General features: G+C 47.4%; 1 protein-coding gene across 1 annotated transcript in view; it reads left to right on the forward strand.

Annotated features, from left to right (window-relative positions):
- The window catches only part of PSMD11 (proteasome 26S subunit, non-ATPase 11), a 413,573-nt gene that overhangs the window by 131,920 nt on the left and 264,498 nt on the right, over positions 1 to 17,155 (forward strand). The window contains exons 4-5 of the mRNA XM_086923842.1: positions 3,124 to 3,195; positions 3,705 to 3,762. Coding sequence (XP_086779968.1) covers positions 3,124 to 3,195; positions 3,705 to 3,762 — 130 coding nt within the window. The remainder of the gene's footprint in view (positions 1 to 3,123; positions 3,196 to 3,704; positions 3,763 to 17,155) is intronic.

Here is a 17,155-nt window from a genome sequence, read left to right on the forward strand (position 1 = left end):
GACCAGGAAGAAAAGAGTAACAATTGCCTTTCTGGCCAACACACCAATTCAGGACATATGCCTGGCGGCAACATTGGCTTCGGTGCACAAGTTCACTAAGCACTATTGCGTGGATGTACAGATGAACAAGGAAGCAAAAGTAGGACAGAGTGCTTCAACATATATTCAACAACCAACGCTCATCTTCCACCCAGCCGCCACAAAGTAACAAAACCGCTACAAAATCTATGCACAGCATAGTGAATCCAGAAAGATTCATGCTGCAAAACGAATAGTTTCTTACCTATCGGTGTAGTTTTGCAGCTTGAAGATCTTTCTGGATTCACTAGCGAACCCACCCGCCTCCACCAGAAAGATGAGGCTGGAGAAGAAGGTGTAAACACATGGAATAGAAAGCAAGTTGAAGCTTACAAGATATGTGAAAAGAATTACGTTGGAAAAAGTATTAACAAACATAGCCATGGATTCGCTCCGAGAACACAAAAGAAAAAAGAATCCGAAGATGGTGCCCAAGGGTGGGAGCTTCCGACGCAAGAATGCCGACGTCACGGAAGGTGCACCAAATGGTGGGACGTCGACGCCCACCTGGGCTACGAAAGAAAAAGAGAAAAGACTACGATTCCGGACCCAACCACCAGATTGCGGAATATGCACAGCATAGTGAATCCAGAAAGATCTTCAAGCTGCAACACTACACTGACAGGTAAGAAACTATTCGTTATCTTTCACCACCAGCTCTGGATATCTGTGGATTGCAGACTAGTACATTGTAGATTGCAAAACGACTGTAACTCAAACACCCTGCTATATTAACAAAGTCGTGGTGCTCGTGGCATTTATAGGAAACTCACTGTTGTACATAATAAACAGACGATGCAAATACACTGGCCACAGAGGTAATTAAAATAGCATGGTGCATCGTAAATACATGACGGTAATAGACAGCAAGTACAGACATAATTAGAGTTGAAACATAAGATCTAACATCGTCCAGTAACCAGGATGAATAAAATTGTGGAACAGAGTTCAGGCTAAAAATGTAGATAACTCAGGAAAAAGAACCATTTCTTGGAGTGATGATGTAACTATATGTACATTCCGTTAAATCCCCTAGAAAATCCTGAGGCCTTACATGAGGGTCTAATAACACTTGGGAAGCTGAAAGAGAAACTGAATACTATATTTCCCTGTGAGTCTTATTTGCCAATACCTTTCAAAATGTCATTCTGAATGTTTGCGGAAAGGGGGTGAGGGTAAATTCCCTAGTTTGTAAGATGGAGGTGTCACGTTCTGAAACGACAACTGATGAGTGGGTTGTTGATGGATCGAGGTTATGAAAAGACAAAGCTAGTCAAGAAGGAGCAGTGCAGGAGAAGTGGAAATGAGGTATGGAAACCTTCAACCAACGCTTACCCAATAATCCATTACTAAGGAACCATTCCTTCCTTTAGCATTGAATGCTGCTTCTAACAGATTTTGTGAATCTGGGTTTATGCAGGACCCCATGACCAACCCGTGCTGCTTATTGCCGTAGGCTATGTACTTTGAGGTTGGGCCTTTGCAGTGGGTTTGGTGCACAGGTGTGCCACAGGCTACTCCTGCTCCAATCAACTTCTTTTGCAACTTTTTCTCCGGTTGCTTGGCAACCCGTAGTAGTTTAAATGCATGTGGGATAAGATCAAAAAAACCTTTGAAGTTCACTTAAAAACAAAAAAAGCGAAGTCATAGTTGCAAATTATATCTGAATAATCACTGAAATTTGCAAGTAATGGTTGATAGAAAATCCATAGCTCTCAACAGACATTGCAAACCATGACTAGCGCACCAAATACAGCATTACAATATTTATTTTGTCATGTATTAACAATTAAATTACAATACATACTTAAACCAATACTACATTCACAGTAATGTGTTTTGTAGTGTTATGGGTAGTATATGTAAACTCATCTTTAATATTATTTTCAACGTTTATAATTGCATTTGTCAAATCGTGTTGAAGCCATTAGCATTGGTGTTCCTGTCTTTTTTTGTTATGAATAGATTGTGCTCCTAACCATAACTTAGAATTTCATTGTTTTTTTTTTGTTGTTGCAATTTTAATTCGCAGCCATAGCACCTCCTTGACTTAACTTGATCTTGGAGCTTTTTTGGCTAGCCCAATTATCGCTAATAGCCAGGTCACATAGTGTGCAGTTGCTTGTTTGGCATGGTATTCTTTGGCTACTTGTGGTTCACCTGTTGCCATGCAGAAAGTGCTATAAAGTACTGAAAAGAAAGACCAATCAGTAAATATGCCAACCACAAAATATGTATGCCTGCTAAAATCGCCTAGTGGCAATAAGTTAGCTTGTCCTCACTGGATGCTGCATTTAAGTAGGGCCTTTTTAGGAACTGATAGCACAGCAGAGTAATTTTTGGAATCTTTGAATACCTGCACCTTTCTCACAGTGCACAGATCATCTCCATGAATATAAAGCATTTCTTCTGCATCCTACTGTTACTCTGGTATCTCCAGGGCAGGAGCAGTGGGTCATAAGTTATCATTCTTAGGCTCATGGTCATAATCATGGTTTTGCCGTTGTGCGTGCTCCCTTCCAGTTCTATGTGCACCCTGCAGTGAGCATACATTTATTGAGGAATGAGATTATTATTCCCCACCACATTACAGTACCAGTAGATAAGAGAATTGGCTAAGCAGCCTCATCATTTGTGCCATTTTCTTGATAAATATCACAACTTGCTCTGCTGCATACCTTGATCCACAGATGGTGAAGAGGTAAAGCAAGCGTGCAGGCTTCCTGTAAATGTTTCACTGACCTGACCCCTAGAGAATACTGAATGTCTGTTAGAAACAAGAATGAATATTCTTCGAAGGAAATCCCTGCTGGCTACTGCACACTCGTGTATAAATGTTACAAGAGCATTATTCAAAGGTTCACATTTATGTTGAAGAAAAGGATTTGAAAATAAGAGCAAAAACCGGCCATTGACCGTTTTCAGCTCCGTGGTAGCACCTGAGCCATGTTACAGTTGATGTGACCTTGTGTCGATCTGAGCAATTACAACCATACTAAGTTGTCTGTCCCTTTCTGACTGGTGCATTCTTTTGTTTTTTTTAAGGTCGAGTTGTGTTTAGAGTGCATTGAGTGGGCCAAATCAGAGAAGCGAACCTTTCTCCGCCAGGCATTGGAGGTAAGAGCTCTCATCCATTCCTTTGTTTCAGATCAATGAGATACTTTTGTTTCTAAGAGAGGGTAATGGCATAGTTGGCCTTAAACCATTCTGTTTTCCCATAATGTTGAGATCTGCACGTAACTTTAGTTGTCCGTTTTCCCCCCTAGCCTTGATAGTTTGCTTTTCTGCCTATGCTTTTAAGATCCCTGTGTACTCCCAAACACTCATAATGCCTTTGCTGTTACCAGCTTATTTGACTTTTCTTAGTTAGGTTTAAAAATGCTGTTTTAGTTGGTCTGACTGTACACACAAAACTGATGTGGGCTTTGTTCTGTACAGTTGAAATTCTCTTATTGTATGTAATACTCTCAAAAGCACGTGCGTATTTCGGACCACAATGTTTTCCAGAAAATGTTCATTGCAGGCAAAACAATTTTGCTGCAGTCTATTGAGTTGGTTGTGTGTTTTTCTTCTAAGGGCTCGGCTGAGAACCTCCATGCTCAGTCTATTCCGTCTTTCTCTTGCAGGCACGGCTTGTATCTTTATACTTCGACACAAAGCGATATCAGGAGGCATTGCACCTTGGTGAGTCTGCATGTTATTTGCAAATTGGAATATGCAGTGTCTGCGTCAAAGGTCATATAAGTGTGCAATTGTGGCCAGTGCTGTTTCATCCTTTGCATGATATTACTCTTAATTGGCTGTGTGCTGTATTTGCTTCTGATTTTGGGTGCTCTTTCATTAATCCACTAGAGGCTGGGGAGAAAAGCAGCTGCCCAGCAGGGCTCTACTCTGGGCACTCTAAAGGGCTACCTCTCTGCCATTTCCCTTATCTGCCCTCTTTGTTCAAGTCCCCAGTTGTAAATAGGTTTTTGAAGGGCATCACTCATATGTTTCCTCCTGTTCCTTTCGTGATGCCTCAGTGGGACTTCAACCTTGTTCTGACTTATCTGATGTGTGCTCTCTTCGAGCCACTTCATAACTGTCCTCTTCGCCTCCTTACTCTTAAGACTGCTCTTGGTTGCCATCACCTCTGCCAGGAGAGTAAGTGAGCTCCAGGCCCCTTATTCTAAACCTCCTTTCTTTTCTGTCCATCCGGACAAAGTTATGTTGCGGACGCGACCCTCGTTCCTGCCCAAGATAGTCACAGCCTTCCACATCGGGCAGTCCATCACCTTGCCCACCTTCTGTCCGCCTCCGCATCCCTCGAAAGAGGAAGAGAGGCTCCACCGTCTGGACCCAAAACTTGCGCTCTCATTCTATCTGGATCGCACACGCCAGTTCCTGGTGGATGACCAACTCTGTCGGTTACGTGGGCGCTAAGAAGCGACGGGCGGTGCACAAACAGACCATTTCTCGATGTGCAACAAGGCTTGTTACTCTCTGGCTAGAAAGGAGCCTCCTGTGGGGCTACGTGCCCATTCTACTCGGGCCACGGCGGCTACTACTGCCCTGGGTCGGGGAGTCCCCTTGCAGGACATCTGTCAGGCAGCTACGTGGGCCTCGCTGTACATGTTCGCAAGACACTACTGCCTGGACAGCCAAGTCCGGAGGGATGGCTTTTTCGGCCGTTCCGTTCTCCAGAACATTCTGGTGTGATCATTGGTTCGCAGACCCACCACCGAGGTTGGTATTGCTGGGGTATCTATTCTAAGGTAAGGAATCTAATACTAACTGGTTTCTTTCACATGCACAAGTTACTTACCTTCGGTAACGATACTTACTGTAAGAAACAGTAGTTAGTATTATATTCCGTACCCCCCCACCCACCCTCCCCGTACTGCGAACAGATATCTAGGGTTAAGGTCATCCCCTTACAGGGCCCTAGTTTTATGGCACTAGTGTTGGTTTTTATCATGGCTTTGCGTTTCTGGTGCGGAAAAGCTGTGTATAACAACGGACGTCAGCGCGTGAGGGCGGCGTCTAAGTACTCTGGCGACGTCATCCCGGCGTCGTCATCCTGGCGCCAACGATGCCGACGACTGACGCGGAGCCACAGACGCCTACCGATGCGCAAGGGCACTGCTACGCAGGTTTCCGGATCCAGTCTGACGCCTGGAGATATTCTAAGGTAAGGAATCTAATATTAACTACTGTTAAAGATATACCGTTACCGAAGGCAAGTAATTGTGCTTTGTTTTTAGGGAGATTGCTAGTGCTAGACCATAGTGCCTTATGCTGTTCTTCGGTGCCACAAAGTGGCCGCCTGTATCCAGCTTCACGCCTAGGTATTTGCACTCAGTTGTGTCCTCTATTCTGGTCTCTCAACAGAACCAGGCAGCGGTTTGTCGCCTTTTTTCCCCGACTGTCATTGTTCTCGTCTTGTCCAAGTTAATTGTTAGATCATTAGCTTGGGAGAAATCCAGCGATGTTTGAGATATTGTAGCCCTACTTTTGCTTTGCTGATCAGGACTATGTCTCCTGCGTAGAGGAGACGGAGTAGTGAGATGTCTCCTAATTTCGGGGTGTGTGAGTTACAGCTGGTCGTGGGGTGGAGTAGTTCTCCAGTATTAGGGGTGTCTTTCATAGATTCACATGCTTGAATATTCCCCGTCGTCGAAGTGGGAGTCCCACAGTACATAAAATAGCAATAAATGCTAAAATATACATATATGTGAGAACATAACATAAGAAAAAACTACAAGTAAAAACATAACTAAACTCTAAAACAATTCCTCCATAGGAATGCATGGTAGAGAAAGAAAACACTTGTAACATATCATTGTCATTATGTTAGTCCAAACTACAGCCAATCAGGCGCCAGCACCCTCTAGAACCTTCTCCTCAGAAGCTCAAGTCCTCAGATTTTCTACCGCACGTCGTGTGAAGGGAGTCTCCCTGAGCTCTGCTCAGTTTTTTCCTCAACTGCTTCTTGTTCCTGAACTTTCATCATGTCAAGTAAGACGTCTTTATTCCGACCTTGCTCTTCTTTTGGGAAGTTGCGTCTTTTTAATTAGGACCCCCACAAGAAATGTATTTATTGTCTCTACCCTGAGCATGAAGTTGGCAGCTGCAAGTTTTGTAGAACCTTTTCTAACAAGTTGTCTCCTCCTTTGGCTCCAACGTCTTAAAGACCAGGATTCTGCTCTGTCTGATGCCGAGAGTTTTCAATTTAGACCCTCATCCTCCGCCTTTAAGCGTGGTAGTGCGCAGGATATGCCTTCTCCTTTTCTAAAGAAGAAACTGGCCCTGCCTTTGGCCTCCGTGGTGTCCCCACCAGCTCCTACTACTGCTTCGCCCACGAGACTTGGTTCTCAGGTGTCTTCTGCTGCCTCACAGCGTGTTTCCACACCTAAACATGCTTCGTCATCGACCGGAGCGCCTATGAGCGTTCCGACGACGAGATCTGCAGTCTATTCATCATCGACGACGACACTAACAACGGCATCTGCTTTTAGCTTGTCGATGATGAGCTCGTCGACTGCCTCTACATCGACGAGAGTTTCTTTGGCTTTTCAGACTGTCTCGTCGACTATTCCTATCACCTCGTCGGCGAAGAAACCAACATCGTCTACGAAATCCATCAAAAAGTCTTCGTCGTCGACGAAGACTCCGACTAAACCATCGTCGGCGAGGGCTCCGTCTTCAGGAGTGACTACTGCGTCGACTACTTCGGCGGCTTTGACATCTAAGAAAGTTCCGTCGACGACAGGACCGTCTACGACAGCACCGTCGACGACATCACAGTAGATGCGCCTACCGTTGATGCTGGATTCATTAGTCATTTTCGACGACGGCCATTTCAGCACCGTCAACGATAACGTCGACAGTCGACGGTGACACCATCTTCTTTTGCCTCGTTGCCTCTTGTGCCTCTATCTACTTCAGTTTCTGCATCCGTTGGCACTGATTCGTCACACCATCGCCGTCCACTGCCATGCCACCAGTTGTCTGCTCCAGATCTGCAGCCTCCTTCACCTATGTTTGCCACTACCTCTGAGCCTGACTCGGACTCTGGTAATGATGTGGATGACTCTTTCGGGGCGGCTCACAATCCGTCTGATCCCATCATCAAATGTCAAGATTCCGGCAGTGATTACGAAGGCGGCGACCAGGAGTCTCATGCTGAAGACCAGTTCGTCCAGGTTCCAATGGCTACTTTGCCTTTGTCTTTGATTTCAAATCCCCAGCATATGCTGGACGACTACAACTGGCGATTTCCACCAACGCCTCAAGGTACTCCTAGACCGTTACCTGCTGCAACTGCGACAGCTCCGCCAACTGTTCCCCCGCCTTTGCCGTCGAAGCCTTCTCCTCAGGTTCAAACGTCGGTCAAGATTCACACTGCTCTGTATCCTCAGGATGCGGATGATGAGGCAATTCCAGAATGGGAGGATGGAGAGGTCCACGTTGACACGGATAATGATGACGCCTCAACCGACATGGCAAAGTGGGACAACTAACAAATGCAGACGCCCTCCCCTCAACCAGGAGAAACTGGAGATTCCCCTCCAGTCGATATTGCCAGTTGACATCTTTTGATGGATCGAGCGCCTCGGAGCTTTAAATTGCCAAGGACACAGAGAGGAGGACTGTTTCCTCTACGACTTCAAAAATCAGCCTTTCAAAGTTCACACGATTTCAATAATAGATTTCATATGGAAGGAGGAAGTTAAGCTCATGCAGGCTCCAAACTCGTTACCTGCCCAAGTACTGCGCCTTGAGAAGAAATATAAGGCCCCAACTGGTTCACCAGCATGCCTGGTCTCTCACCCTAAGCCGGATTCGGTTGTAACTCAAGCCGCACAGCGTCTGGCCCGTAACACAGCGTCTCCAATCACCGCGCCTCCAGATAGAGGGTCGGCGCCTAGACGCCATTGGATGGAAATTCTCGACCATGGCTTCCACTATAGTACGGGCGGCGAATGCCTTAGCCATCTTGGGCTGCTACGACCCGCAGATGTGGTCGGACATATCTGCCCTGGTCAACCTCATTCCGGACGCTTCCAAGGCTGACTCTCTGCAACTGAAGAGATGATTGACTGCGCAGTCAATATTGCGGGCACTGGTGTCCGCCAGCTTGCTAGTGCGGCTGCCTTACGACGCCATGGTTGGTTGAAGTCCACCTCCTTCCGGCAGGAAGTTCAGTCCAAGATCCTGGATATGCCTTATGATGGTGAATCGCTATTTGGTTCCCACATTGACGAAGCTTTGGAGTCCATTAAAAAGGACACTGATACGGCTAAATCACTGGGCACTTTGCAATTTCGGAAACAGTCATTTCGAGGTGCACGCGGACGCAGCACTTCAACTTTTCGAGGAGGACAATCTCAATATTGCTCCTACAATCAGAGCAATCCACGTTACTCTTCCAATCACCAGCAATCCAATCGACAGCAGTCCTCAAACCCTTATAGGGGAAAGTCATCCTATCTGGGATCCATCCCCAAACGCCAATGACTTTTGTCATCCCCAAAGTGTTGGAGGTCGAATCTCAGTGATCCTCCATCACCACGGACCGCTGGGTTTTGGACATTGTGATAAAAGGTCATACCTTAGAGTTCGTCAAGATTCCTCCTCATACCCCACCGTCTGGCTGGCCACCTCCCCATCTCGAGGAGCTTTACCATCAAGTCCGTCTTCTTGTTCAGAAAGGTGCAGTCGAAGTGGTTCCAGTGTCTCAGAGAGGAGAGGGTTTTTACTCTTGATTCTTCCTCATACTCAAGAAGACGGGAGATTGGCGTCCAATTCTGGATTTGGGAGCTCTCAACAGATACCTAAAGTCAATATTTCCGCATGCTGACACTACTGGAGATCCTGCGTCTTATGGCCAGCGGGGATTTTATGACCACCATAGACCTTCAAGACGCATATTTTCATGTCCCAATTCTCCAACAGCATCGCAGGTACCTGCGCTTCAAGGTGGGGCAGACGCATTATCAGTTCAAGGTGTTTCCTTTCGGACTCCGCTCCGCCCCTCGTGTGTTCACGAAGGTGTTGGCTCCTGTGGTGGCTCACCTACGCCTCCGAGGCGTCCAAATTTTTCCATGCTTGGACGATTGCCTCCTCAAGTCTCAATCACGTCATCTTCTGAGCCAAGACACTAGTCTTTGTCAGGAGGTGTCTCAATCCCTCGGCTTGGCCATCAATGTCGACAAGTCACAGCTTGCACCAGCGCAAACCAGGACTTTCTTGGGAGTGATCTTGGACACTATGCTTTCAAAGGCATTCGTTGCCCACGAACGACAACAGAAAATCCTCCGCCTAGTGTCTCTCATTCGATCAAGGCAGTCTGTTTTTGTCCGGACGTTAGTCATTTCTGTAAATGGCATCATCTTGTATTGCACTGATCCCACATTGTAGACTGCGGACCCGTCCCATTCAAGAGGAACTGGACGTACAGTGGCGTCAGGTCTCCGGATCTTTCAACGACCAAGTGGGTGTGGACCCGAGCCTGGATCCCTGCTACGGCCGCCTGGGAGGCTCCGGACGGACGACTGAAACCCACTGCCACGTGAGTACGGAGGTGTCCTGCCTGCCTGCAATCACCGCCTGCAATTCACCCCCTCTCTGCCCGGGGACCCGAGACTGGACGTCTGTGTGCCTGTCCCGGCGATCTGTGTGCCTGTCTGCTCGTGGCTGGACCTATGTGTCCCGGCGATCTGGGTGCCTGTCTGCTCGTTCCTGGGCTGGTTCCCTCGCACCCCAGTGACGCCCGGAGGAGGTGGCGCCCTGCTGCCACGGAGGGTTCGGCGTACCCCGCCTACCCCCCCCACCCCAAACCGTGTCATTGGAGCCGCCGGGGCGGGAGTCAAGAGGACGGGAGTTGGTGCGAACCGACCCGGCGCGGGTGATCGAGAGTGTCCAAGCTGGATGCCGAACCCCCCCACACCCCCTCCTCCTCCCAAAGGATCAGCGAGAACGGAGCAGGTGGCATTCAGGGCGTCTCCGGTGTGCCCTGGTTGTGTGATCGGGCAGCCAAAGCGCAGCTCTGCTTTGGAGGTGCCTGATTTGAGCAGTGTCGGTGCAGCCTGACGACCCGGAAGGTATCTGCACGCAAAATTATTACTTTGAATATTCATGCCGGTTTGCACTCTCTGCCCGGAATCTTAAACTGGTATCGGCATGCTATTTATTTGCGCGGACAATGCGGTATTTTCACTTTCCATTGTCCAAAATGGCGGGGGCCATAAATCGGATCCATACATCACCCCCTCTGCCCACCAGATGACCATGAGGCTACATACCAACGCGGTCATGGGTCATCTAAACAGAGATAAGCCTCTCTCCTCACCACCCAGCAGCATAGAAGCTGAACTCTCCTCCCCATCAAGCAACATAGAAGCTGGACTAATTCGACCTGCCCCAGAGTAGAAAGGGAAACGAAACTCTGTAAATCACTACAACAATAGACCAAGTACTACTACTCTTGTCCCTCTATATGCTATTTTGGCGGCCATCTTTGACTAGTCCTCCACTTTGGCGGCCATCTTAGACTAGTCATCCTCATCAACTGCCCACACCTAAGGCTATCCTCAATTTTTCTTTCTCTTCATTCTTACTGCCCTGTAACTTCTCTCAATCACCCACGCACACCCCCCCCCTCTTCTACCTGCACCTCTTCCACCATGGAACGCATGGGCAAGCACACATACAAAATTAACTACCCACTCGAGCTCACCCAAAAAAACGCCAAACGCAACTTCCTGAAGGCCCAACCTGAAAGCCTGTTTGTGGACACCTACTTTTCACTGATCAATGGAGCCACGAGCACCGATATCATTCTCTACACTCTACGTAGAGCACAGTGGGGGAAAGCGTTCCTCTCCATTCTCACTATCTCCTCCACCAGAAAATCCGCTCATGGCCTATCGCTTTCTGTCACACCATCCCAAGTTTTCCCAGGCAGAGCCACCATCACCATCTACAACGGGACCAGCCTATTCCAATCCACTGATAGGACCCTTGACCTACTCGACAACCTGTTCCCCACCTTCATAGAACACATCTCCAACCGGCGGACCTCCGTTCCTAACATCTCAGACTACACAACACCTTCCACTTTCAATCTTCAATCTAACATGCCATACCTATCACAACAGCTGAACGACTCGCACCTCTCCCATCCCCCCAGCGCTGTAGTCGGTCACCCACCCGATGTAACCTGTCCACACCCCTCACTCACTGGCGAAGATCACTCCCCCTCTTACATCCTCCATACCCCCCCTTCTCCACCCCCCACCTCACACCTCCTACGAGTCTCTCAGAACCCACCACCGCCCTGAACTTATCCCCCCCGCCCCGTGGCAGGTCCATCTCCCACCCTATCTCCCCCCCACTCTCTCTCCCCACTACCACACTCTCCCAACTAGACTCACAGAACACACCACCTCCCTTACCTTAACCCCCCTTCCTCCCCTCCCATTCTCAGCCCCCACTACCTTCCTTGCACCCCCACCGTCTCCAGCCTACACATCCCTCAACCCACCTGCGCCGCCTCCCACCAGAGTCCTCACTTATGACTCCAACATTCATCCACACCCTTCACCCACAATTTCTCCCACCCATCGAATGTCACCCCACTTACTATTACCGCAGAGCCCTGCACTTACGCTAGCATTTCCCAATTCCCCCCCCCCATCCCAATTCCCTTTCCAGCTCCCTACTCAACCACTCGCCCACGGTTCTCATCCCCAACTCCATCCCCAATCCAACTCTGGACATGATTATATCCACCCTCCTACAAGTCAAAGATCTCCACACCATCAAAGAACTTCTATTCACACACCCCCTACCTACCACCACCTGCTCATCCAACAAGTCGCCCACCCGCCCCACAGACCCTCTCAATCAATACTCCCAGCGTTGGCCCTCTATCCCCGCTCGCAATCACACCTACCGCCCTTCGCCCCCTCAACACCCTTTCGGACCACGACTTATGCACCCTCCTTCGCTCATTTGGCCCAGGTCCCTTAAAACACACAACCACCACACACCACCCCATACCCACAATTCTCACAATCCCCTTAGGCCCCCCACTCTAAGCAACAGAAGTTCCGTCCCCAATAATCTCAGAAAAGTCCCCCTCTCTTTAGAACACTCGACCACCCTTCTCACCCCCAGACTCAAATGCATCCTACTCAATTGCAGATCGGCCCGAGACACTCCTCTGACATCGCCCATCTCATCATATCAATGGATCTTGACCTAGCCATTCTGACTGAAACGTGGCTAACTGAAACTTCTACACCTATAATGGACATACTAGTCCCTCCCAACTACCACATCATTAGACTCTACAGGACCGGCAAGACGGGCGGGGGAATCGCATGCATTTTTAGGAGCAACCTCTGTTACCAAAGTCACCTCCCCCTCCCTCACTTCCTGTGAACTCTTCTGCCTCGATATCTCTATCGAGGGCAAACCTGTATGCTCTTTACATGTCATCTACCACCCGCCCGGGGACAACCTCACCTTCACCCAACAACTCATGGACACGATCTCATCCAACGCCGGTCGGCAGATCACTCAAATCTACCTGGGTGACTTCAGTCTCCACTGGAACGATCAGAAAGACGCAGTGGTGAATAGTCTCAAATCTTTCCTTAATGCGCTTGACCTCGCCCAAATCTGCAACAGCCTGACACACGACAAAGGCTCGATCCTCGACCTTATCGCCAAAGAGGACACTACCCAACTGGGGGCGATCCAACCCTGTGACTCGTCAGACCACCACATTATCACTTTTTTCAGGGGCAGGGGTCTATCAAGCACAATTGACTTTATTCTCTGTTCACAGAATCTAAGGGGCCAACTGCAAAAAATTTCTACTGGCACAGACATCAGTAGCGACCATTTCCCAAACAAAATTTTAATCCAGCCAAAAACCGTTTCATTACATACAAATACCAGAAGCCTTTTAACACAAGAAACCCTAAAAATGGACAAAGTGAACGGGTTTTCAGTAAAGTGGGCAAAAATAGATCCTGACGCAGTGACAGAACAGGTTCTCAAAAAAGCTAACCTTTCCGTAATTGATTGCCTAAATCCAAGCTCTTCGCCCCAATCAGTTCTGAACAGCTTTGACAGGATCTTGAGAACAATAAAAGAGAAACTAACGCGCACAAACCTATGTAAACCATCGGCTGAGGGTTGGTTTAATCCTGGATGCCGCAAAGCACTTTCAAATCTTAAGACGGCTCTGCGGATAACTCCAAGGAACCTCCCCGAGATTGCCAGGTTGAGAAAACTCTATAAGGACGAAAGGGCAAAACGCATCAAAGAAATTAAGGCGAATCTGTGGCTACAACTCCATGACAGTTGCCGAGCAAGGGATAGCGGTCACTTCTGGCGAGTCATAAAATCCCCCTTTTTGTCAGACTCGCTGTCTGTCCAACATCTCGACGTCGCAGTGACAGCTGAAGAATGGGTTGCCCACTTTTCGGGAATCTTTGGCGGCTCCCAACCTAATCCAACAGAGGGGGATCCTTCTTCACCCACAACATCGGTTTCAAAGACGTAACCATTAAATATTTGCTTTGAACACGGTGAAGTAGTCAGCTCTAAAGGCCTCCAAATCAGGTAAGGCCCCTGGGCCGGACCGGGTGCCGGTAGACAATTTTACTCACATCGAGCTCTGGTCTCCACTTCTCACCCAAGTCCTGGCAGCAGTAACAACAGTAGGCCTTATTGATTCATGGTCATCATCTATTCTCCTCCCTATCTTCAAAAAGGGCGACCGAAACGATCCGGTCTGCTACAGACCTATCTCCCTCCTGGACTCCATTGGAAAGGTAGTAGGTCGAATACTACTGGTGCGTCTTCAAGAGTGGGCAACATCTAAGAAAATTATGACTGACCTCCAATTTGGGTTCCAGGCGGGTCTCGGGACCGTGGAACAGACTTTAAATCTTGTTCTCCTGACCGGAAAGTATGTGAACGCCAAAAAGGGCCATCTATTTGTTGTCTACGTTGACTTAAGTGCAGCGTTTGACTGTGTACAGCATTCTAAACTCTGGGCCCTGCTTGAGGAAATGGGAGTCGATCCCGCCCTTATTGTATTCCTGCGCGAACTGTACTCGAACGCAACGGCGAGAGTAAGGTATGGGATCAACGGAGAACTTACCTCCCACTTTCAAATCAGACAGGGGGTCAGACAGGGCTGTGTACTGGCTCCCTTCTTGTTTAACCTGTACACCAATGGCTTGGAGGCAGTGTTGTTAGAAGGGAGCCAGGATCTCCCACAAATCAATCACCGTCCCATACCAACACTTCTATATGCCGATGATTGTTATTTTTGCCAGGACCCTGACCCAGTTGCAGGTACAACTTAACAAATACTGTTCGTATATGGACTCTTTGGGCCTCAAAGTTAACATTAAAAAGACTTTTGTAATGCATTTTGGCCCAAGACTAAAAAACCCTAAACCCATCTTTGTTAATAAAACTAAGCTGGAACGAACTGGTGCTTATCCCTATCTCGGAATTCTGGTGGACGTATCTTTGAGGTGGCGGCAGACGGTGGCAAGCAAAAAACTGCTCTTCCAGAGAACTACATCAGCCCTAGTTTCTTTTTCTAGGAAACTGGGAAAACCAGCTCCTCCGGAACTACTTAAAATATATTATGCTAAATGCCACAGTGTGGCCACGTATGGTGCAGGTGTTTGGGGTTATGGCCCAATCAACTCACTACAAACAGTAGAAAACGGGTTTGCCAAATACCTGTTGTCCTTACCATCTAGCGCCCCAACCTATGCTTCACTAGCCGAATTAGGTATGGACTACATCACGAACACTATTCGCTGCCATCCTATGCTTTTGTGGCACCGCATATGGACCAAAGAGGAGTGCCACCTAACACGATCTCTAATTCTGGATTGCACTGCCCTTGACAACTGGGAAAAAATATCCTGGCTAGTATACATAAGGAATTTTAGCCGGGATATGGACCGTAGCAATTTCTTTTTGGACCCTCCCTCAATGGGTGACATTTCAAGAAAAGAGCTAAAAAAACTGTGCTTGAGTCACCTCAGAGCCCTCCGAAGTGCAATAGAACTGGCAAAACCTACAAACTCTCAAATTATTGCTGTCCAGACCCATCTGGGTATACAACCATATTTGACTTTTCATTTAAACAATTATGAAAAGTATCTCCTTACTAGGTTTCGTTTTAATTTCCTTTTCAGGTTAGTTACTTTCCCCAACACTCAAGACTGGTCTCATACACTTATTCCCTGTCCCTGTGACAACTCTTCATCCCAATCGACAATGCATATTTTATTTTTTTGCAAATTTTATTCTTTTCCCAGAAAGGCCTGGATTTTGCCTGTTGTTAAATTACTAGGTCTCAGATCACGTAAACCTGCATTCCTGTCCCTGCAATCCCTGGAGTCAAGCTTTATTGCAAAGTTCATAGCTAGCTTTTTAAAAACCTGTATTATATATGGATGCAATCATGAGTAATTATCATTCTCTAGTCAATGTTAATACTTGTTCTTTTTTTAATTTTTTTATACCTTCCTTAAATCATGACTGATTTACTCTGCAAACGTCTTTTTAAAATGTATAAAATATTTTTAACTGCTTTTGTACTTTTTATGGTCGCAAAAACAAATGGCAATCGAATAAAAGATTATGAAACTTTTTTTTATCAACGAAAAAGTTAAACTTAACCCGGCTCAACCCACCAAATCCAAGATCTGGATATGTTGGTGTAGGCTGCGCACCCCAATGCTTCGCTAGATTGCATTTCGCAATCATCATGCCTAGTGTCGCCCAGTCCTGTTTGCGATGAAGGTCCGTGATTTCCCTGATATTGAGAAGACCTCTTTTGGGATTAGGTATTATAGGGGCCACACAAACCTGTGTAATTGTGTTCATGATTGTTTCCCAGTAATTCCTAATTTCCAGGCAATCTCACAGGATGTGGTACAATTTGCCTGTTCCCCACACTATTGCAAAAAGGGCTGGGAGTCTATTTTACCATTTTAACTAAGGTTCCCCTATGTAAATATGTTCTGTGGAGCACCTTGAGTTGTACCAATCGCAGTGTAGTGGGTATTGCCTCTGCCCGTGGGGACATGCTTCCTGCCAGTTGGTGTCTAGTTCCCCTAGGTCTTTTTCCCATTCCTCCAAAGGCCCTGCATTGGATCTGGCAAGTTATTAATGAACTTTTGGTACGTTTGAGAGATTGTCCTCTAGTCCATCCGGTACCTCAGTAACCTGTCCTCCAGTGGTGATGCTTCTGGGAGGGTTGTCTGCCGGGATAACGGCCATGAGCGCATGCTGATCTGCAAGTAATGAATGTTTCTGTTGATGCCATAATATATTGTTGTAACACTTCAAATGGGATAACTCTCCCCTTATCCCAAAGATCTCCCACCCTTGAGATTCCTATTAGATCCAATTTTTGGAATCCTTTGCAACTAATCAGTCTGCCCAGTTTCTCGTTCTCCCAAAGCGGGGTGGACTGCGTCCTTCGGTTATGCCAACCCAGCTTCTTGTGTATTGTGTGCCATAGATGGATTGTTTGTGCTGTGGGTCCCGTGAGATTTGTAATATTTGCTTTGGTGTATAATGCTTGCACGCGTCCTCCTTTGCCCATGGTGTGTCTATCCATTCTGAATGCGGGGTCCGTCTGAGGGGAGTATGCCCAGTAGTTAAGGACTATGAGTTGCGAGGCCCACTAATATGCCCGTTGGAGTGTGATTCCACCATCGTACCGCCCTTTAGTTAGTTAATGGCTTTGTGGGGCGGTTTCCCATACCAATGCAGGTTTCGCACTTTGGTCTTTATTGCTTCAAAGTATGTCTATGTGGGACGATAAATGCTGTGTTCTGGAGGGCCTATAAGAATCTAGGTAGTGCAATCAACTTAAAAGATGCCGCTCGCCCTAGTAACGTTTATGGGAGTGATCGCCAATGTTTGACATCATTTCGTAGATGTCTCCGGCGTTCCTGAGTGTTCCTGTTCATGAAATTCCTCCAGGTTTGCTGTAATGAAGATACCCAGGTAGCCAAAGCCATCCTCCACCAGTCTC

This window comes from Lissotriton vulgaris, chromosome 5 (assembly GCF_964263255.1).
Source record: "Lissotriton vulgaris chromosome 5, aLisVul1.2, whole genome shotgun sequence".
In the NCBI taxonomy this organism is placed as follows: Eukaryota; Metazoa; Chordata; class Amphibia; order Caudata; family Salamandridae; genus Lissotriton; species Lissotriton vulgaris.